Raw genomic sequence first — 22,241 nt, 5'->3', positions numbered from 1 at the left:
TTGCTGCTTTATAATTTTAAAATTTAATTATGTGTATTTTATGTAAACAAAATATTAATAGTCATTGTGATAGGCTGAATAACGGCCCCTCAAAAGATATTCACATCCCAATTCCTGGAACCTGTGTATTACCTTATATTGCAAAAAAGGACATTGCATTTGCAGATGTGATTAAATTAAGGGTTTTGAGATGTGAGATTACCCTGGATTATCTGAGTGGGCCCTCCATGCAAATCACAAGTATCTTTATAACAAGGAGGCAGGCGATCTGACACATCTGGAAGAGGGGAGAAGGCATTGTGACCACAGAGGAATAGTGTGGAGTGAGGAGGTCACAAAGCAGCATCACCAGAAGTGGGAGGAAGGAGGCGATGGATTCTCCCCCAGGGCCTCCAGAGGGAATGCGGCCCCCTTGGCACCTTCATTTCAACCTCACTGGCATCGTCTTAGGAGAAGCAGGCTTTGGGGAGGTAAACGCTTTTGGGACTGAATCTATAATACAAAGAGATGGGTGTGTGTTTTTGTGTGTGTGTGTGTGTGTGTGTGTTTGTTTAATATTTATTATGTTCTTTTGCTTTCCAGAAGAGTTAGATTTGCACTCTCCCAACCCAGCCTACTTTGGTTCCATCTCTGGGTCCACCATTTTCTAGAACATTTAACCTCTTCTTAAAGCTACCCAATTCCCTACAGCAAAATATATCAAGTCATAATCAATCCTGGTTGGCACAACTAAGAAAATAATGTATCTATCCAGAAATTGTACGAGGGTTTTAAGAATCATACTTTAATTTTTTAAGCAAGTTTGGGCTAAAGAAAACACAGCCAGGTAAAATCATAGCTTATTCTTTTGGATAAAGGTCAGGAACATGGAATTTGCAAAGTCTTAGGGAAACCCTTCGGGTCTATGTGCAGCGCCTCCCTCACATAGAGGGGGGCTGTGGGTTACGTGGGGGCTGTGGTGAGGGGTATTATCCATGTCAGACAATTTCCCTAAAGGAATTTTATCAAGCTGGGACATCAGGAAACCTCCTCTGGCAATCGTCTCTCCTCCACATCTTGATCTGGGCTGACCCCTTTCCCCAGGTACAGAGCTCCCAGTTTTAGGAGATGTCGATTATTTGAACAGAGACAAGTGAGGGTTAAATTCACTTCACAGAGCTATTCTCCTGTTTGAATCTTTGCTAAATAGGAGTGAAAAAGAAGTCCCTCTGCTGATATCTTCCTTTGGCTTTTTGTTGTTTCCCTGTTTGGGGCAGGTTGAATTGAGAATCTTGACCAAGACAATGGGCCAGGCTCTAAATCTAATCAAAATACATCTTTTCTGAGCATTTACTATTTATGAAGCAGTACCAGAGGTACAAGAAGAAGTTGAAGACATGCCTAGAGTTGACCAAAAAAAAGCTAGAGGAGAGAGATGACTCTGTGGGCTTGTTTATTGGTCACGACAGGGGTGGAACTCAGACACACAGGTTGAAGGGCAGGAACACGTCAGATAGGAGGACAGAGTGAAGGCCAGCATCCTGGGTGACAGAGTGAGCGGACTGCAAGCATGTGATGGTCAGCCCACTCCGACCAGAACCAGGATTTGTTTTGAAGTGAAAAAGAGAAGTTAAAATGGGAAAAGGAAAGGGCTACAGAGGGCCAAGTTGCAGAGGGCCTTGGATGCCAGACAAATGAGTTTGGACATGATTCCCGGGCTGTCACAGCCTGCTGAAGTGTTCTGGATCAGCAGAGGGACATACGAGAAAGGCACTTTAGGAAGACTAATTTGGTACTGATGTGCAGACGGATTCAAGCGGGCAAAACTGGGAGCAGAGAGGCAAATGATGAGGTTGTTATGGCCACACAGGTACGACAGGATGAGATGGCACAAGAGAAATGAAACTACCAAGGGAGGAGATGGAGAAAGAAAAACAGAGGTTTTGACTCTGGGTGGCTGGAGTTCTCTCAACTGAAGGAGTACCAGGAAAAGAGGCAGGGAAGAATTGTGTGTAGAATAAAAGGATGAACTATTTCAGAGAAGCTGGCATCCACTTGGGGATGTCCAGCAGCCAACTGGACATATGGGACTGAATTGTGGGTAAACAGCCAGGGCTGGAGCTAAAGGCTGGAGACTCCTCAGAACACTGGCATGAGCTAAAGCCGTGGAATCGGCAAACAATCTTTGAGACAGAGAACATAGAGCTCACAGAGACAGAGACAGAGACAGCCCTGAGTGATTCCCTAAGCATCAGGTTGGGGGGAGGGCTTGGAGAGGGACCCAGTGATGGAGACAAAGAAGTGGTCAGAGAGAGACAAGCAACCCATTTGGACAATGCCACAGACATCTAGGAAATAGAACTTACAGAAAGGCGTGGCCGTGGTAATTTTATAAATACATCTCTGTATTGTGTACCTTGAACTTCAGAAACGGCTCCCTTCAGTGTTTGAATTAGGGACTTTGTGCTCAGTAACAACTCTTCTCTGGATTTTCTTCATCATGTTAGTCATTTCCCGGCTGGCTTCATTCTCTCGTGGGGTGAGTGTGCTTTGTGAAGCTAATGTAACCTCAGAGGTCAGCTTTGGTTGATCTTCCCTTTCCAACTGTACAATTAGAAGGTAGCCGGTGATACTGTCCCCAAATATTTGCTAAGCAACCTACTGTGTGAAAGACCCCACATTAGGGGCTGAACACACATCTTACTTATGTTCTCTATTTTAATAAGAAAGGTAAGCATTACAAATGTTTAAGTAAATCAAATGCAGGTTTGAGAAAAAGCCTTAAATCTAACATATGGAGTTAATGGTGCCAAGCTGATTGTTATTATAAGCACAAGAGCTTTTTAAAGCCGAGCACTCCGGCTCCGCCCATCAGGCTGCACGGTCCCCTTGGACGCTGTTGTATGACATCTGGTCCTTTACTGCCTTAGAGGCTAAGCTGACATACCACGCATGCCATTTGCTTTGTCTCAGTGTTTCTAAAAGGTTCCCTTTCCGCTTGGTCTTTCTCTTTTAGTGGTAATATCCTTCAAGGTTTTCAGATAATGAAAGTCTAACGTTAACAGATTTTCCATCAACTTTTAAACAAGTCACACAACCATTACTCAAGATGGAAGTAAGGGAATTTACAGCTAAGACCTGTACACTAGCTTTACCCTTGTAGGGATTTAGAAGGACGGTGTTGCCCACATGACAGAGTTTTGGACACAGAGTATATGCACTGCGGCCGAGGACTAGGACAGACCACCCTCAGGACACTGACTGAGAGTGTCAGGTGCAGGTAAAGGGTGGAGGCTCGGGTGACACTTTTTATGGCAAAGATGGTATGTTACTTTAGCAAAAATCCGGCATCAAGGATCAACGGCTTCTGGTGTGTGAAAAAAAATGAAAAATTTCAAACATGTTTGAATTTCACGCATTTTGCTAGCTGTGCAGGAGGACTTAGCACTAAAATGTACTTTTAAAGTCAGGGTTTTACAACCTACATTACCTTTCGCAGGCGGCTTGGCCTTCTGAGTGGCTAAGCTTCATCCGTCGTTCACAAGCGCTCGTCTACAGATGAGATGCTTCAGAACCACTTGGTAATCATTCAAAAAGGAGATTCATGGGCCTGATTTCTGAATACTCTGATCCAGTACATTTGGGGGACATCCAGCATGTTTGTATTTACATTTGGTAACTCTGCAGGTGATTCTGATAAGCAGTCAGCTTTGAGGTCAGCTCAGTTCTCTCTCGCTGTTTCAGGGCGAGTGTACATGCTGCACTGGCTAAATATGGGCAACGAGGCACTGAAGCTTTGCCCGAGGAGAAAATGATGGTCCTTCTCTAGCGGCTTGAGACAGACACTAATTTATGAGCTTGTAAATCTTGGTTTTTAACTACAGCGAGTGTAAAAACTATAGGGGAAACATTATCCCATTGCCCCACGTGGCCCTTATTTCAGGGGCGTTTGGAGCATTTGATATTTTCTTATTTCCTCAACACATGCTGGAAGAAGAAAGAACAGAAACCCAGTGACACGCCTAGGACCTGTAAGTCAAAACAGAACCCAGATTTCCTCTCCCCTGGTCTAGTTCTTAGGAAATATCTAATTACATGATAAAATTAAATCGCTCATGTTGCCCTATCAGCTCATTTTAATATGAAAAGGGAGAACATAATAGTTACTTTCGCAGCATACCATGGCCACCATCTCCTCCCCACCCCCTAAAAAGCAGAAACGAATCAACACAAGTGACATTCCAAGAAAGCATCTCTACAATGTGGAAACTAACACATTTCAAAAATAAGCTTATACACATTACTCTGCAACTTTCTGTTTTCATTTAACACCATGCACACTTCTCTGTCCATAGTGCATTCTTTGTAAGAGCTTCATAAGATTTCAAAGTCTAGCCAGATACATCATGATTTTTCCAATAATTTCCTCCCTGGTGGGCTTTGTTTTCAGGAATTACTATATACAGCTCTGTGATAAACTCTGTAACACACATGCTAATACTTTCATTTTGACAATTTCTTTCCAACGAATGGTATTGCATTGTACAAGGGTACAAGGATCTTAACTCTTACTAGATTCGGGTGGATCATTTTCCAAGGAATGTGTAGCAACTTCGCATTTCCACCTACACTGTATGAAAGTTCCTCATTTCTTCCATACCTTCACCAGCACTGAGTGTTTCCAATCTTTTAAAGTTTTGCTAATCTGACATATGCAAAATGGCATTTTATTCCTTCAATTTGCATTTCCCTGTGAGTGAAATGCATCTTTTCATATATGTTGGCTCTCTGCATGTCCTGTTCTGTAAGTGGCCCTCTAAAATAAAATAAAGTTGTACTCTTCTTCACAGCACGTAAAAAAATTCCATATAGAGTATAGGCCTAAAAAAGAAGACTGCAAAATCAGAAGGAAAAAAAAAAAAAAACCTAGAACATTTGTATGACCTTGAGTGGAAGAGACATTTGATATTTTAAATAAATCTAAATGCCACAGAGGAGGAAAAATTCAGGGTAGATTTGAATTTACAGGTATTAAAGTTGTGTATATTGTCTTTTGCCTTACAGAAAGTCAAAAGACAAATGATAATTGGTTAAAAAAAAAGTATGTGTTATTTACATGATACAAAGGATTAATAGCCCTAATATATGAGTCTCTCAAAAATTAATACAAAAAAGGCAAAAGGAAAAAGAAGCAAAAGAAAAATGAGCAAAGGGTACATAATACTGGTATCTTTTCACTCTCACACACTGCTTCTGAATATCCCTGTGTTTAAAATGTAGACAAAGTGTGTGTTCCTATCTGAGTATTGAATAGAAGGCGTATCTCCTCCTACATGACCTTCATACATTCACATTCATTCTGTCTGCAGAGCCTCTTGGCATTTGGGTCTGGTTCCCACGTGGCATGTTGCCTTTGGGAAACCTCACATACCAACTAATCATATCTGAATTTTCCTTTTGACATTTCCCTCCAACCTCCCATTTCAACTCTGCAGCCAACTCACAGCAGCTCAACTGCCTCTTGAAGCCAAGAGCTAATATTCAGAAAGCTCTGTTTGGAATATTAGCAAAGCAAAGTGCCCCACTGAGAACCATTCCATGATTTCAGGTGTGCCCTACAGTGGGGGAGGGGGGGGGACCACATCCAGTTCTAGAGTTTAGAAACTGAGTTTAGGAGAGGCACCTGCATTGCTTTTATATATATTAGCATTTAAAGCACCACACGTGCGGTGGGCAGCAGCTGAGACAGTCCCTGAGCAAGGGCTTTGCAAAGTCCCAGGTACTACACACAAATGACAGCAAGCTCTTGGGCCAGATTTTCTTTTAAAAAATTACACAATTAAAAATAGTCAGTGAGCAGTGGGAACATCATGTACCCCTCTCTCCTTTCTCCCTAGGTGGGGCAAGCATCGCTTGCTCTCATCTATCGTAATAACCATTCCCAGTAAACTCTTTCAGCCTGCCTTACATAACATCCTCCAAAAGCCCTCTCCTATCTTAGATTCCTCCCCCAATTTTAAGCTGTCAGTTCCTTCTGAACTGGCAGCACACTGTACTGCTTCTCCTTTGTAACTTTCATCGTGGTTGTGATCAACACTTGTCACCTTGACTGGAGTTTAAACTCAGTGAAAGCAAACACCACATCTATTTTGTGTGGGATGCTTAGCGCAGTAGTAGGTTACACGGCAGATGATCAATAAATTTTTGTGGAATAAGTGAAAATCGCAGTATCTTGTTTATATTCTATCTGTGGTAAGAATCTGTAATCATTATTGTTTGTCCACTTGCACACTGCCCATATCCCTCATGGAAATACAAGCCTCACAAGAACAGGGGATTTGCCTGCTTTATTCCTAGTCCTCTGTGTTCTAGTATCTGAAACACCTTGGGACATATAGGTGCTCAATGAAAACTTGATAAATAAATAGAGGTCCCAGTATGATATTGTTGGCTGACTTAATGGAACTCTGAGATTATCCTCATCCTCATTTTCAAACCTCCGGGACTGAATATTGTGAGCTCTCAGTCTATATATTTCTAAGTCATTTACATGTAATGTTGACTGTACCATGACCTATATTATAAAACATGCAAAAATAAAAATTATAATAAGGAAGAGATCAAATAAATGTTAGGCAAATAATTTTTTTGGCACCCTGCTTTGGAGACCTGTTTTTCTGGATGACAGTGAGTCACCCACAGTTAAACAGCAACCAGCTACAAAGTTAGCTGCAAATTATTTGCAATATGCTTTAACCCAAAGCCTCTGTTTTAAGACAAAATGCTTTTTAATCAAAATTCTAGAATGCTTGAGTGAGAGGAAGACAAAGACAAATGATTTGCAAGTGATTGAAATATGGTGTTTCTTTAAACGTTCTTTTTTTTTTTTTTTTTAACAGATTCTAGGTTGAGGTTACTGGTTAGGGAGAGAAATCAAGCATCCATAGGTCATAAGTAAGGTACACGCCAAAAGTGAGAAGTTCAAAGTACTAAAAAGTCAGATAAAAATTAAGGATGAGGATTTTTATCAGGCAGTAGAGCAGTAGTAGAAAGTTTATGCAGATAAACGTTCAATCCATGCCCCAGAGAGGCAAGATGAAATAGCCCTTAATCGTTTTTGGCAAGTCAGAAGACATTGAACTTGGACTAGGTTCTGATTAGCACTACCATGGCAGCTTTATGGTGTGGGAAACTGCGAGCAAATACTTTTCCTGAATTTCTTCTCAAAGTATAATGGGCTAGCTCAGGCTGGAAAAAAATCTGTCATGGGGGGATATAGGTAAAAGCATAATGGATTCTCCCTCCAGTCACTTCAAATGCTTTTTCCTGACCCATTGTATTAACTTTTAAATAAAAATCTAAATACAGATTTCAACAGACTGTGGAATGGAGACCACGGTAGGATTTTTATTTGAAAATCCATCTACTTAAACGCACACATCAGCACGGCGCTGGCTGTTACTGGTATTATTCTAAACTGAAAAGCCTTGAGCTCTGCTCCTCGTTTCGCAGTCTCCCCAGCATCTTGCTGACACACAGCAGGCAGCCGCTTTCGCCACTTAATGCCTCACTGGAATACCCCCACGATCGCATTGTTCAGAAATAAAAAATGAACATGCTTGTTTTACTTCTTAGTCACTAGTTTGGCACTGAGTATTGTATTATTAAATTCACTGATTTCTGACTCTTCTTTGCAATGCTGTGAGAACACTTTTGGCATAAGACATCACAGAAGCTAAAATCCTTGCTATGGGTGTTTTGTGCATGTGGGAGGGGTGGGAGGGGAATTTACACATGTTTAAAATTACATTTTCTCTGAATATAAAAGTCATTCATGCTTTATGTAAAACTAGTAAGTAGAGAAAAAGGTATAGAGAGGAAAAAATTCATTTAAAATGCTGTCACTTAGTCATAATAGTCACTTAGTGTTTTGAAGCATTTCCCCCAGACATAGTTAACTATATCGTACGTAAGAAATCATCGTTAAATTGAGCTGTTGATAAAGCTCCGTATCTTGTTTTCTCCCCATTTCTTATTGTATCTCAAGCATTAAAAATTATTTATAGATGTTTACAAGGGGCGCAAAAGATTCCATAATATGCACTATAACACATCTTTCTCTCACTGCTGAACATATGGATAGCTTCTCAGAATTTGACAGAATAAATAAATTGGTGATAAACATCTTTTCATACACTAAATCTTTGCCCATATTCCCTTAAGAAATCTTCGAAATGAAACCACAGAGAACATTAATGCTACAAATAGTGTAAAAGAATTGAGTTTACATGCGTTAGGCTCTATTGTAAGCACTTACATAAACTAATTCAACATTAGTTTAGTTTTACAGATGAGGAAACTGAGGCACACAAAGATTAAGTAACTCCCTCAAGGTCACTTAGCTAGAAAGTGGAGACGCTGGGACAAACCGGGCAGTCTGAGGATGGGGCTGGTGCTCCTCACCTCTGTGCTGCAGGAACGCTCCAGGCACGTACGTAAACATGACCCTAGCAGGTCATAAACACTGGACTTGGAAGGAGTTGACCCCCTAAATGAACCCCCAGACATTACAGAAAGCAAACCCCAAAAAGAGTAAGTCACTTATTAAAGTCACCCTGATAGCTTGTAGCAGATCTAGAACTTACATCTCCTGCTATGAAAGAAAACAGTTATTTCCTTCTATTAGTGGCAAGAGAGATGGGCTGGCAATTTTGCGAAATTATTAAGAGGGTATCGCCATAAATTGTCAGATCCTGATAGAACAAATAGGTAAAGAATATAAGGTATTTTACAAAGTGCTTTTTTTTGAAATGTGAATTACTGTTTGAACTGTGAAAGCAAGGTGACTGTGTTGTTCTTAATGACGGCAGCGGGTAAAGAAAGTTGGGGGTTTTACCAGGTAGTGTGTGCTGTTTACATGGGCACCAATTTGGCCATTTCTATTTTTTTTTTTTGAAGTTAATGGATATTTTTAGCTAGATGAAATGAAGTGGCTTCTCACTGTACTGTGAAATAAACAGAAGAATCTTTGGTGTAATTAATAAAGATACAATATGTTTACCAGAAGTTGTGCCTAGCTTCTAAATAAACTGTACAGTATATATCAGAATACAAAACTTCTGTTAAATATTTACCACAAAAATTTTCCATTCTCAATAAATCATTCCTTTAAGTATTTGCAATTGGCTGTTACAGAAATGAGACTGGGCCGTCCTGTTGATTTTGCATGTTTCCACTGGTTGGTTTAGAAGGCTTAATTTGGGGCGAACTGACTGAGCATTGGCAGTAATTCCACTTAACCAGTTCCTCTAACTTTCTTACTAAGATTGCTTTCCCAGAAAGAACTAACCTACCAAGAGCTGGGCCCATGGTGAACCATTCAACCTGTAGTTAGATTCTCTCTCTATAAATTACATTAAAGGAAGAATAAATGCCTTTTCACCCACAAAAAGGAGGCCGAGATGGTGGTGAGTCCTCCGGTGTCTCGTGTCCTATGTTTTCTTGAGAAGCTATGGACTGGTTTCACAACTAGGGAGTTAATTCTCCAACCTTGGGACACTCCTCCTCCTATTGCTCAGCTGGTCCTTTTTCTTCAAAACTCCTGATCTCAAGGTTTTTTAAGAGGTTAAGCCTTTCTCACAGGGACCAACTGATGTCACACAATTTCTGTCTGAATATTTATAGATTTTACTAAACTTGACTGCTGCCGTGGGAAGTGTGCTGAGCTCCAAGCAGGAAATGCTGTGAGTCTGAGGACACTTTGAACCACATAGCACTGTATTTGATCCATTCGACCTATTCAAATTTTCACTGCTAATCTTATTTCAAAGGAAGCCTGCCTCTGCTCTCCAGGGCCATTCTGTTTCTGCGGCACCTGGAATTTACATGGCAATCTGAGTAGGAGAACTGAGTATAGGAACTGCATGCAAACTTACATTCTTATTGCATCAAGACACCTGAAGAGTTAGAAAAAGATAAGCTAAAAGGAGGAACATGTACAATAAAGCTCTGAGAGGTAAAGTGGAAGTGTAAGCAGATAGGGTAGGGGGTCCTCAGAGAAAGAGAACCAGCCATGGCTTTCTTGACATAAGGGAAGCCATTTTTGGCCCAAGTCATTTTGTGATCCAAGCTTGGCCACAGTGGTTGTCCTTGAACAGGTCTCAATAATTAATGATCTTAAGGGAACAAAATAATGCCAGAACAAACTGACTTATCATGCAAGAGAAGTAACAATAGCAAAGGTAATGAATCAGTTGTTAAGACTCCCAGTTCCATTTCAACTGTGAAGATAAGCTAGAAGCATGTTCTCAAGCTGTTTTGCAGAATTCAAACCCCACTTGACCACTGAAGCAGCAGAACAAATGGAACATAAGGAATGATGATGTTGACCTTTCCTGACCCTTGTGAATTCAATCGACTAGAGCTGGACTCTGGCAACCCTTGCCTTAATTCAGTGCTGAATTCTCCTCTGCTCAAGCCCCTTGATGAATAGGCATGCACTGCCCAAACCCTTTCATGAATATGCATGTATCCTGAGCTTAATTTTGCCGTGCAAGGAAGACACTGCTTTGGGAAAGATGCCCCGTGTTCTCATTGCTTGCTGCAAGTAATGTTCTTCCTTCCCCTAATCTTTGGTTTGGTTGTGTCCTTTGGCTCAACACCCGCCAAGAGGCAAACCCAGTTTTCGGGTCACAGAAGTCCTTGGGTTAGTAAAAATTATTCAAAGACTAGAGAAGATGTTAAATCGATGATTAAGGAACAATCTATAATCTCAAATGCATTCATGTGTATTCTGTGGAGGATAAAACCACAAAGGCAAAAAGGCAAGGATCACTTCTCTAAATTTGGCAAAAGGCAGGGGCTAATGAACATGTTGACCAGCTGGTGCCCATCGTGACACTTGCAGAAAGCAGCAGTTTCATCTCACATCTCCTCCCCAAACTCAGAATGCTGTTCAAAGCATTTTAGGAGCCTATAAAACACCTGAGACCGAATTTGGGTCATTGTGCAGGTGATACCGGGAGCACAGTGAGCAGGGAGAAGATGACATGAGGCTGGAAATACCGCACTTAGTCACCTACAGGTGGCCCCAGGGATCCCCACCTTCCTCCTGCAGCCACAGGGGGCAAACGGTTTCTATTTTTCACTCCTAGTCCTTGATGGAATCTAGTCTGGCAAAACCGCCGGCAGAGGTCAGCAGTCTGATTCCTTGTTTGTTAGTTTCCTTCCTTGCCAACCTCTTCTCCCTCCTTTCCAGCCATCTAAACTTTTACCGAATATGCTAAAGACCATCTGGGGACCATGAGAATATGGGTAAGAGTAAGACACAGCACCTTCCTCTCAACCTGCTTATAACTGAAAAGGGAAGACAGGACACCCACAAACAAGTGTGACACCCAGCAGTGGGTGGTGATTGCTGTACAGGACAGAGGGTGCTGTGTGACCTCAGAGGAGGGAGATGCCACAGCTGACCGATCAGTTGACTGGGACTCTTGCTGCAGGAGTCCTGCGTGAACTCGCTCTGGGAAGGTGGCAGGCATGGAGGAAGGAGGGCTTCCTAGACACAGGCCCAGAGGAAGAGAGGTGGCGGTGACTTTGACACATTTCACAGTGTTAAGAGGAACTAGAGGGCTACCTACAGGAGAGCAGCAGGAATGGATGGCGAGTAACTGTTCCCTGAAAGGCTCAGTTCCAGCCCTGTCACCTGGGTGCTGGCTCTCTCCAGTGGTTCCTCAACGTCAGCTTGCAACACCTGGAGGGCTCCACCCCCAGAGTCCCCGGTTGGGGGAGGGTGTGGCCTGCACATTGACATGTCTAGCCTGTTTCCAGGCGACGCTGATGCTCCTGGTCTGAGAAGCACTGCCTCTGTCCAGGGACAAAGCCAAAAGCCTCCCACCCCACGTTGCTGTCTCCCACTGGGAAATTTCCATCCTCAGATAGTCCCTTGGCTCCTGGTCTCACTTTCTTCTTCTCTTAACACTCCTTGTTCCCTTTCTGTGTCATCTCTGTACACTTTTCAGGACTTAACACCATGGGATCCGAATGTCATCCCACTAGGATGTAAATCCCATGAGAGACTGTTTCATTCACAAGCTCCTAAAGCAGTGCTGTATTCTGAGCACCCACACTCCTGTCCTCATAGGACCTAAAATAGTGTCAGGCATACAGTAGACACTCAATAGTACTGACTGGACGAATGAGATGCTGTCTTAGGAGGACGAGAGTCAGGGTAAGGGGCCTGGTGTAATCTGAGGGAGCGGCAATGGAGGCCAGGATAACTCGGATGCCACATCGCCTTCATCTTGGGAGTAAAGGAAAAGGTCCATTTCTTTGCTCTTATTAGAAAAGGTCTGGGGTTGGGGGTGGGAAGAAGGGAGGGTTACATAGCCTGGGGCTTGAAGTAACTGGAGAGTTTCTAGAGCAGCGGTTGTGAAGAGTGGACCAGCTCAGCAAACTAGGCTCCTCGGGGAAGAAGAGAAAGAAGAAATCCTCATGTGAGACAGAGGAAGCAGGCTGGCTGCATCTCTCTCTGCAACACCGTGTGGTGTTTCCTATCGGATATTGTATTAAGGTGATTTTCTACTCAAGACTTGCAGCCTGTTCCAGTTGCTTCCACACCGAGGTCTGAGAGCTCAGGGAGAATTAGCCTCTCCCATGTGTCTTCCTCTTAGGCCCTATAAGTCAAGGGCTTAGAATATTTTTTTTCAGCAGCAAATTTCTAACTAGTCTAAACATTTTGCTACATAGGCTCATCTCAGATGTTTCTAACCTTCCATATGTTCAATAATTTTGATACCAAATATATGGCTATCATATCATTGCATATCATACACACATTACATACATTCCCCGGAAATGTGATTGACAGGCTATAAATAGGACCCCAACCATTTTATTACAAGTCTTGGGTCCTCATTACATTCACCAAAAAAAAAAAAAAAAAAAAAAAAGAATCACAAAAAGGAACTTAGTAAACATTGAAGTGGCTCACAACTTAGTTTGGTAAGAGGACAGTCTGAAAGGTGGATGGGGAGACAGAGGTATGGCAGGTGAGGTCACTTGTGCAATGGCTACAGATGCTGTAAGTGCAACCGACCAAGATTCTCATCTGCTGGTAAAATGTGTGCGCCTGTAGAAGTTTCACCCGTCAGCAGCTGGTAATCTCAGACGGAGATGCTATAAAAATACATGATGTGTGTGTGTGTTGAGAAAACAGAGGTCGAGAAAGAGCAGGAAGAGGGTGTGCTGACATGATATATTTGCATTTTCATTTGTTTTTTCCAATTTAGGTCATTGGATAAGCCTTTAGGATGCAGAGATGTGACTGCTCTCTCCTCTGAAGATTCCTAACCTTACTTAGGGCACAAGGGAGGGGGGTCAGTGAGTCATCATTTGTACTCTAGGTACTTGATCAGTAAGTGTTGTGAAGTGAAGGGGGATGGGAGGACTGGAAAGACAGAAGAGGAGACAGTACCTCCAGTTCTAGGTAACTGACAGGAGGAGGCAGAGGAAGGCCCCTTTATTTGCCTGAGAGGATCCATTTTCATGGATCTTTTACTTAATTCCCCAGAAGGATAGAAGGATAATGGAAAAGTAGTCAATTTTGTAACAGGATGTGTTTGCACAAGAGCCTTTCCAACTAATATTAGACATGATCATTACCTAATACAGTACTTTATAATACATTCCGATTTACAAAGCACTTAATCATTTCATTCAATGCTAGAGAAACACAACTTAATGGCTGCCTTTCCTTACCCCCTCTTCCATTGCTGTATCCTTTCTGCCCTCTTTTCGTTTTATTTTGAGCTCCACAAGTTGCTCTAACACAAATCTTCAGAGTTAAAGGTTTATTCTCTCTGCTTTGAATTCCAGCTTGGTGTCTCTTTCAGTCAGGGTCCCAGAAGAAACAGAATTCTGCTTAATTAACTGAAGAGACATTCATAAAGGACCTATAAAGGCACCTCGAGTCATACATATCCAAAAACGTACTGACTTGTTCTGCAAGGAGCTCAGTCCTGTTACCCAGTCCTGAGAATCACTTTACACTATTTGCTCTCTCCTCTCCCCTTTGGTTTCGCGCACGTGAAAATTCTACCTCCTCAATATTTCTTTAACTGGTTCCCTCCTTTCCCTTCAGCTGTCACTACCATAAGCCAGGCTGCACTGTGTATTACTGTGGTCACCACGATATTCCAGTCTTCTTGCCTCCAAATCTTCAGCCAAAGTCTCCCCTTCTCAATGATGGCAGAGGGAACTTAAAGAAAGCTTATCATCTAAATTCCCCGCTGAAAATTCCTCATCAGCACCCAGTCACCTTTGGGCATAAGGTGATTCATAACCTTGAAGCCTTCCCTCATCTCTCCTTACTGCCACCAAGAGAATGCCCTTTATTGTAGCCATAATTAATTGCTCTGATTTTTCAGACTTGACAAGCTCTCTTACCTGTAGTTCTTTGCACAGGCAGCATATTCCCTGTGTCTGGAAAACTTTAACGTGATTTCTACTTGTTCTTTATGACTGATGTCAGGGTCACGTCCTTTGAGTACCAAACTTTAAAAAGAAAAATGTAAAATATCTTGCATATTTAATAATCCACTCAACTTCCTGTTTGTCTTCTAAGCTTCATTTCACAACCAAGAAGCCTTCTTCGACCTCTTTGCACCCTTCAGTCTGGGTTAAGTGATCCTCTCCTGCACTCACCCAGCTCTAAGAGTTTTCTCTGAGGGCACAGTGATCCCAGAGTTGGAACTGTTTGTTTACTTGCCCAAATACTCATTGCGCTGTTCACATGTCCTGTCCTTTTATCTCTGAGTCCCAGACTAGCAGAGGGCCAGATACCTTACAAATATTTATAGAAATGAAATGAAATCCTCCCTCATTAAACACTTCCCAGCTTTGCCAGCTCACTTTGCTTCATCCCCAACGACTCTAGGGAATAGGAGAGGGTAGGAAGTTTTCTGGATTCACTAAAGATAGTGCTGTCAACTGTGAAAAATGCTGCGAACTTGGATGACCTGGCTTTTAGTCCCAACTCCACCACCAGCTCTGCAAATCCCTTTACCTTTTTGGAGTTCTGCTTCCTTGTGTATTAAATGAAAAGGATTGGGCTCGCTCTGATTTTTTTTCCCTCCTTCAGTTCTGACACTCTGCCTTTAAAAAGACCATATACAGAATAAAAATGCATGCTCTCAAATCAGCCTGAAGTACAAAAGTCTGAAAGCCCATTTGGACAAATATTTTTCTTCAGGAGAACCAAGAGAGAATGGGCTGGTATTCATTAAATATTGGAGTGACCACCGAGAGAGAGACTGCTAGTTACTTCACAGTATGTTCTCCTGGATCTGGCCATTATTTCATAGCCTCCCTTGCAGCTAAGGCCATCTAACTGATTGTGGCCCCTAGGAAGTGATGTTTGAACTTCTGGACTGTGCTTTTAAAGGAAAAGAGAGTGACAATCCCTTTGCGCTTTCCTGCCAGCTTGGTTCTCTGGCACTGTCAACTATACAGGCTCCAGAGTTTTACATGAGAGAAAATAAATTTCTCATTTAAGCATTGAATTTTGAGGTCTTTGTTCTGGGGAAAAAGAGAAAGAATAACAAAACAACAATAACAATCCTTAATAACACAGATTCTAAAGAAAATGTTTTACTATGTTCAAAGTACACTGAGAAAAAGAACAAGGATGACAGTTTTGTTGACGAAAACCACTTAGAGAAGTTTGCTTCAACCTTTAATAAGATAATTAATTGTTTAGGAACTTTACTATACTATCCAGAACAAGGTCCTAAAGCTTCATATTCTACATTCTGCTTTGTCGTAAAGAAGCTAATGCCCAGAGGCGGACTGAGAAGGCATTTATTTGGCAAAGCAAATTTTAATCCTATTGACCAGTTATCTTCCAATTGATCATAATGAAGACTCAAAAATAAGTCATCGAAAGAGTTTTTATTTTCTGTTCAGTAACTCCAAAAGACAGAAAAGCTTTTGTAGCTTGCACAACCTAGGCTGTGAAGTTACGAGGCATTAACATCCTTCACTGCTTTTCATGGGGTGGAAGTGATTACGCTTAATGGTATTTCCCAGAAAGTATCCTGGCGCCATAAAATAAAGGCTCCATTCTCAGGCTGGGCTCCACGGAGAAGGTGGCCCAAAGCACATGAAACACTCCTCCTTCCACTCGCTTAGTGGCAGAAGGAATGCTGACGCCGCGGAGTACCATCTGCTGGTGAGTTCAGGTCAGGAGCAGGGAGCTGCAGCATTGCACGTCTTTAACAAGCAAAGCCGGAGGCCCCAACACACAGAGCACATTGCAGGGAAGAAAGACTTTGGTCTAGTCAGTGACAAACAATCAGCACTGAGGGGTTGCACTTTTTGAGCTAGTGCATAAGGAAAACCAAAAATAGTCCCCCATTAATAAGAGCCACATTCTAAAAGGATCCTGCAGAAACACTGGAGGACTATTCCATTAACCGCAAACCAATTCGTGGGGGCAAAGGTTCAAAAGCAACCTTAGAGCCCACAATACACCCTTCACAACTCCTCACACCCTAAATCTGTATCTATCTCACACATTTTAATCCATCATTCATGATCTGAGATTGTTCCTTCTCGCTTTTGGCTCTTGTTATGAGAGGGGCTGCCTGCTTGGCTTGTTAAAGGTAAATGATGCTGAAGTTCTCTGTTTCTCTGCCCTGACTAGAGGAGGCTGAAATAGAGGCAGGAGAACCAGAGTCTGATTACAGAGGCCTTGAGAGCCAGGCAGAGGATTATGGATTTGATGGCAATAGGGAGCCAAAGTGGCTCTTTGAGCAAGAGAGAACACAACAGAGTCCTATTTTAGTAAGATCATCAGTTTGAGAAAGGTAGACCAGTTAGGAGAAAATTACCTTAATGGAAGCCGAGATGAGAAGTCCTGCCCCTGGCTGGTGGCTATTACAAGAGAGAGGAGAGGACCAGTAGGACACTTTTTGTAGGAATGGAAGGACCTGGAGATAACACGACTCTCAGATTTCATGTGACCACAGGATCTCTTGCACTCCAGCCTTAGGTTTCCAAAAGATCAGAGCATTACAAGGAAGCCACCATCAGAGGGTAAAAGAATTAAAAGCTGCTGTTGGGAGACAGAGGGGACCAGCCAGAGAGGTAGGAGGGAAACAAGTACGACGTCCCTGAAGTCAAGTCTGTTCCCCGAGTCTCCGTTTCTCAGTCATCTTCTCTCCAATATGACCCATTCCAACCTGGGGCCTCTTTGCTTACAGGATTTTGAGGACTAAACTGCCCTGAAATATTTTAATTTCCTTAAAGTCTAAATTCTTGAATCTCCATATCCGGCTCCCATGGATGACTAGTGACCTTGACGAATAACCGTGGGGGTGTCGGGGTGGGAGCGCAGGGTTGGGGGTGGCATGAGGGTGGGGGTGGGTACCGCACCAACACTGACTAATCAGAACGCACCAGCCGGCTGGCGGGCTGTGGCCAGCCCTGCACACACCTATGGTCGTGGGGAAAGGCTGAGTCCCTGAGCTTCTCCCCTGGGAAAGAGAAGAGGAGGAGGAGGAGGAGGAACTGCGCTGAGACATGAAAGGGTTCTTCAGTAAATGCGGGGCTGGTGAGGAGGGAGGGGTCCGGGAGGCCCCACACCAGGCGGCTCAGGCGCACGGAGCAGCTCTGGTGGCGGCAAGTCCGTTCTCTCTCCTCGCCCCACCGAGGTACCGGAGGGCTGGGTGAGCAGAGTCGGGGAGGCCCGGCAAGGGGTCCGCGCACAAAGCCCCCATCCAGCACTCGGACGCTGTACGGACTCAGGTTAACGTGTGGGGCTGCTTTTCGTACTAAACTGTAAGCTGCCAGAGGGCATCGCTGTGGGGATCAGCGCTCTCGGCACAAGCAGGCATTGGAATAACACTCGTTGCGCAACGAGGCGCACACCCACGGCCACCTTCTCTGCTGCTTTACTTCAGTGACAATCTGAAGTTCCTTCATCTTCCGTTTTTCTATGCCGTACAGCCCGCTTGCTTTTCTAATAACTATTTGCCATCAACGACTTATCGGTACCCTAGAGAAGGCGACCGGGGTTAAATCTCCAATTTTACCCAGTTACCTACTTTTCCTTTCTCATCCTGAAACTATCAGTTCCCTAAATAAGGTTAAATCTTCAGTTTTTCTGAAAACCCATTCTCTTCCATGCCTAAACAGGTGGCAGAGGGAGAGGAGCTGGTGGAGGTGGAGTCAGGTGGAGCTGGGGGGAATTCCAGCTGTGCCCGCCCAGCTACCCTGGGTTAGTGAGCTGTGAACCTGCGTTACCCTGTCTGTCCCTCATTTAGCTTCTTTGTAAAATGAGGGTACCAAAAACTGCATAATGCTATTAAGAAATTAATATTTTTTAATAAACGTTTGTATTAAGTATTGGTAAGTATTAGTAAGTACTTGACATGATGGTAAAAAGCTAAGTTGCTAAGAACCTTGCAATATCCATGCTATTGCATTTAACCCTCATGACAATTCGGTGGGGAAGGCTCTAATATTGTTTCTAGGTCCCAGATAAAGAAACTGAGGCTCAGAGAGGTTAAGGAACGTATCCAAGGTAACAGATCTACCAGGTGTAGGAAAGCAGAAACTGAAGCCCAGGCAGCTGAACTTCAGGACTTACTTACAAACATTATGCTCCATTGACTGGCATGAGTAAGGTATTGAGTAAGTAGTTCTTGAAGAATCATAGCCACTTTGGTTTTCCAGCATTGCCAGAATTTATTGCTTTACGCTCTCAGGTCTCTCTTTTACTTATCACTAAAAAAACACTACCCTAATTTCATGTGGTGGAGAAGATCCTTATTTTTTGCCCTCAAGATCACAGTAAAATAACTAACTAGGTCTGCTTCCAGGAATATGAGGAAATGAGGGAAAAGGAGAGAGAACACAGAGCGATGTCTGCCCAGGTCGGAGGCTCATTCACTGACTGATATTTATCACCGAAATGTTTGACTTGTGTTTAGCCCTTGAAGGCTGCTAACAGTTGAGTATCAATAAATGTTATTTGATGTGAAGTTATTTTCCACACTTGGCTTCCTTCCTTTTCTATGTATTTTTAACATTCCTTGTAAACGTGTAATTTGATAGTTATCCGAAAAGGTCTTTGTTGTTGTCATCAGATTTTCCTGTTGTGTTTTTTTTTTTTTCTGAAACACTCAAATTTTCTATTTCCCAAGCCCCTATTATATACCTGGCACCATACAATTGTTATTAGTTTATATAGAAGAAAGACCATTAGCTGCTCTCAGAAAGTATGCCAGTTCTATTTTTTGTTCATGCTCAGAGTCGTGCAAAAGATAATCACATATTATTAGATTCAACCAAGACCTACAAAAAATATATATATATTTTACAAAAATGTAAGAAATAGGGCTGCTTCATTAATCACTGCCAACAACACCAAGACAAATTACTTAAGGGACAAAAAAATGAGGTGGTTTAGAATCACTTTGGATGCGCAACAAAAATAATGCTTAATACTATTCTACCCTATCATTCTGCCAAGTTCTTGTTCCCTGAAGAGCTAGACTCGTAGGAAGTAGTTCCTGGGGAAGTAAAGCAAAATAACCCCAAATCTAAGCTGCATCTGTCTTTGGCAATGAGAATGACCTGCAGCTAGTAAAGGGGAGGTAAAACCCCCATTTTCAATGGTGAGTGTGCTCAGAGACGTTTCTGGTTTTGAAGACGCTCTGCTGGGATGGACCGGGAGGGCTCCCTGCAGTTTCTCATTGTTTCATCTTTTCCTTCCGACTTCCAGACACCTGTAATTTGTACGTTTGGGACTCAATTATGTAGCAGCCAAAGAGAAAATGGCAACTATTACTTTCTTTGCAAAACAACAGAAAAGGTAGTGCAACATCCTCCAGAAAGTTTCCAGATTCTGTAGGAAAAGGACACTGTCTTTTGCCTCATTTCGTTTGCAAGTGGTGCTTAGGAAAGTGTGCACACCGGCTCAGCTGAAGCAGGCCTGGTACCTTCCCTGTCGACAAGCGCCACACACCGAAACAATATGGACAGGACCATGGCTGAGTGGGGGAGGGAGGTCCTATGTCATATGGACATGTCAAAATCTGTGAAATATGTTTATCACATGGCCTGGCATCTGTTAGGAGAGTCAGAGTAAACTCCTCCACACCCTTAGTCCGCACTGCCAGAGACTAAGCTTGGCTTCCTTACCCAGATCTCCAAGGGCCGTGACAAACAACAGGATGTCACGCCGGGACCATGTGTGTCCAGGAGACAGAAAAGCAGCTCTCACAGGTTAACTCCTTCTCTGTTTCTCCCAGGAACACTTGGGTCGAAAACTTGGGGATTGAATTACCATCTATAGCCCTTACCTCCACCAACACCTCCGCCCCCACCCTGTGTCCCCTTAAACTGAGGGCACATTTTAAACATTTCCTCTGTAAGCACTGTATTCAGGGGAACCCTAAAGCAGTGCCCAGTTCTTAGGAGAGGAAGGGAAACAATTCTCTTTCCAGGGTCACACTTATAAATTCTTCTTTATGCTGCTGCTAGAAGAAACAGCTATGCTTTAAGACCTGGCCATAATCCAGTTCTATGTGAAGGTTTTCCTCAACTGGTCATTATTGAGCAATAGTAGACTGTTTAAAAAGATTTAAGACACTACTTTTCCTCCTCTGCAGAAAGAGGCACTAATTAGGGTTCTTCCAGCCCTAAAATGCAGGAATGCCATCATTTCCAGATTCAAAGAACGACCCCCTGCAAATTCAAGCAAAGCACATGCTGTATGTTACACAGCCAGCCTTCAGGATAATCAGATGCATGCAGTCCCACACCGCTTTATACGCAGCCCTGTGTCTCCTCATGGAGGGAAAACACAAAGCATGCTAACCCACAGAAGGGGCAAAAACAAACTGTTTTGCCCTTCACTGTTTCTCCTTTTAGAAAAACACCCATCATTGTACAGTTTGCTACGTTTGTTCTGCTTATTTTGAGTTGACTCATTTGCATGGCTCAGATTTGAAAATCTTTCTAATAACCACACTGTAGGCTAACAAGCACTAGAAAGAAAAAAAAAATCACACTCAATTCTTAAATTAATCACTGGTGAATTTCTACCCACTGCCCCTGCGTGCTGTTCTAAAGGGGAAGCCTTAGTTTTCAGGTCACAATTCACGTGGCGCAACAGCATCCTTCCTGCCAAGCATCAACCAAGGCAAATACTGCACATACTGGCCACGGCTACTCCAAAAACAGAATCCCAACCAACACTGGTCCACAGCTGAGGTCGGCACATCATAAAAAGTAGGGGAAACATGACTTGCGCCTGCCGCCTTCTCTCCAAAGAGCCGGGAACTGCACGTACATTTAATTTTAGGAAAGTGGACAGAGTCACGCAGAGACCACAGACCAGAAAAAGCGAAGCGTGCTCAGGAGCAAACCAGCCCCCTCATCCGACTAAAAGTCACGCAGGGCATGAAAGTTGTTCCACTTACCCGGCATAGCGGTTGCTGTAAAGGTGGCCGTGCCCTGGTTGCAGAATCTTCAAAAAGAGCAAGCAAAGAGGCAGAAGAGCAGCTGTCCGGCTCCTGGGCTTCCCGAGGAGCTTCATAGTGGGACGATGAGAGGAGCTGAAAGTTTCTCACTGCAGTCACCCAAGGCTGGAGGTGGCTCCCAGCACCCCCTCCACATGCACACGCTGCCTCTGGGAGAGGGTGGGGGAGCGAGGTTGTGAGTGAGCAAAATGTGACACTTCTTTCCAGTCACAGGGGGGAAAAAAAAAGCTTAAGCAGCCGAGGGAGGGAAGTTGCTATTAAGACTTGGTCCTGGGACGAGCAAGCAGCAGCAAACAGCGCCCTGCCCTGCTCAGCAGCTGAGCCTGGTCCTCAGTCAGGCTCCCCGAGGAGGGGCTGGGCCTGGCCTGCGCTGACTCACCGCACGGCTGTGCGGGTGCTGCTTCCTTGGGTAACTCCTCTTTTTGTTTTTTCGTTTTGTGTTTTTGTTTTTGTTTGCTGTCCCACTTCAAGCCCCTAAATTTCTTTGGACAAACTTTCTCCTTCCGTTACCCTCTAGAGCAGAGGACCCTATCCTAATTGCAAAAGATTTGTTTGAGGATGAGCTAAACACAGGCATAGAGCATTCCAGGCTTAATGTTTTGATCAACCATGGCAAATTTCTTCGTGGATTCCACATCCTGAAATGCACAGTAAATAGTCTCGAGGAGTGTGTCCACAGGGGCGAGTTGGGGCCCCTGGGTGTGGGTGGATGGC

The 22,241-nt window shown here is 43.3% G+C and overlaps 1 protein-coding gene across 1 annotated transcript in view; it reads right to left on the bottom strand.

Annotated features, from left to right (window-relative positions):
• The window catches only part of CPA6 (carboxypeptidase A6), a 181,359-nt gene extending 159,443 nt beyond the window's left edge, over positions 1–21,916 (bottom strand). Inside the window, exon 1 of the mRNA XM_032469855.1 lies at positions 21,468–21,916. Coding sequence (XP_032325746.1) covers positions 21,468–21,583 — 116 coding nt within the window. The 5' untranslated portion in view covers positions 21,584–21,916. The remainder of the gene's footprint in view (positions 1–21,467) is intronic.
• Positions 21,917–22,241: the final 325 nt, after the last annotated feature.

Source organism: Camelus ferus, chromosome 29 (assembly GCF_009834535.1).
Source record: "Camelus ferus isolate YT-003-E chromosome 29, BCGSAC_Cfer_1.0, whole genome shotgun sequence".
NCBI classification, from domain to species: Eukaryota; Metazoa; Chordata; class Mammalia; order Artiodactyla; family Camelidae; genus Camelus; species Camelus ferus.
This window is presented reverse-complemented; position numbering and strand designations above follow the sequence as displayed.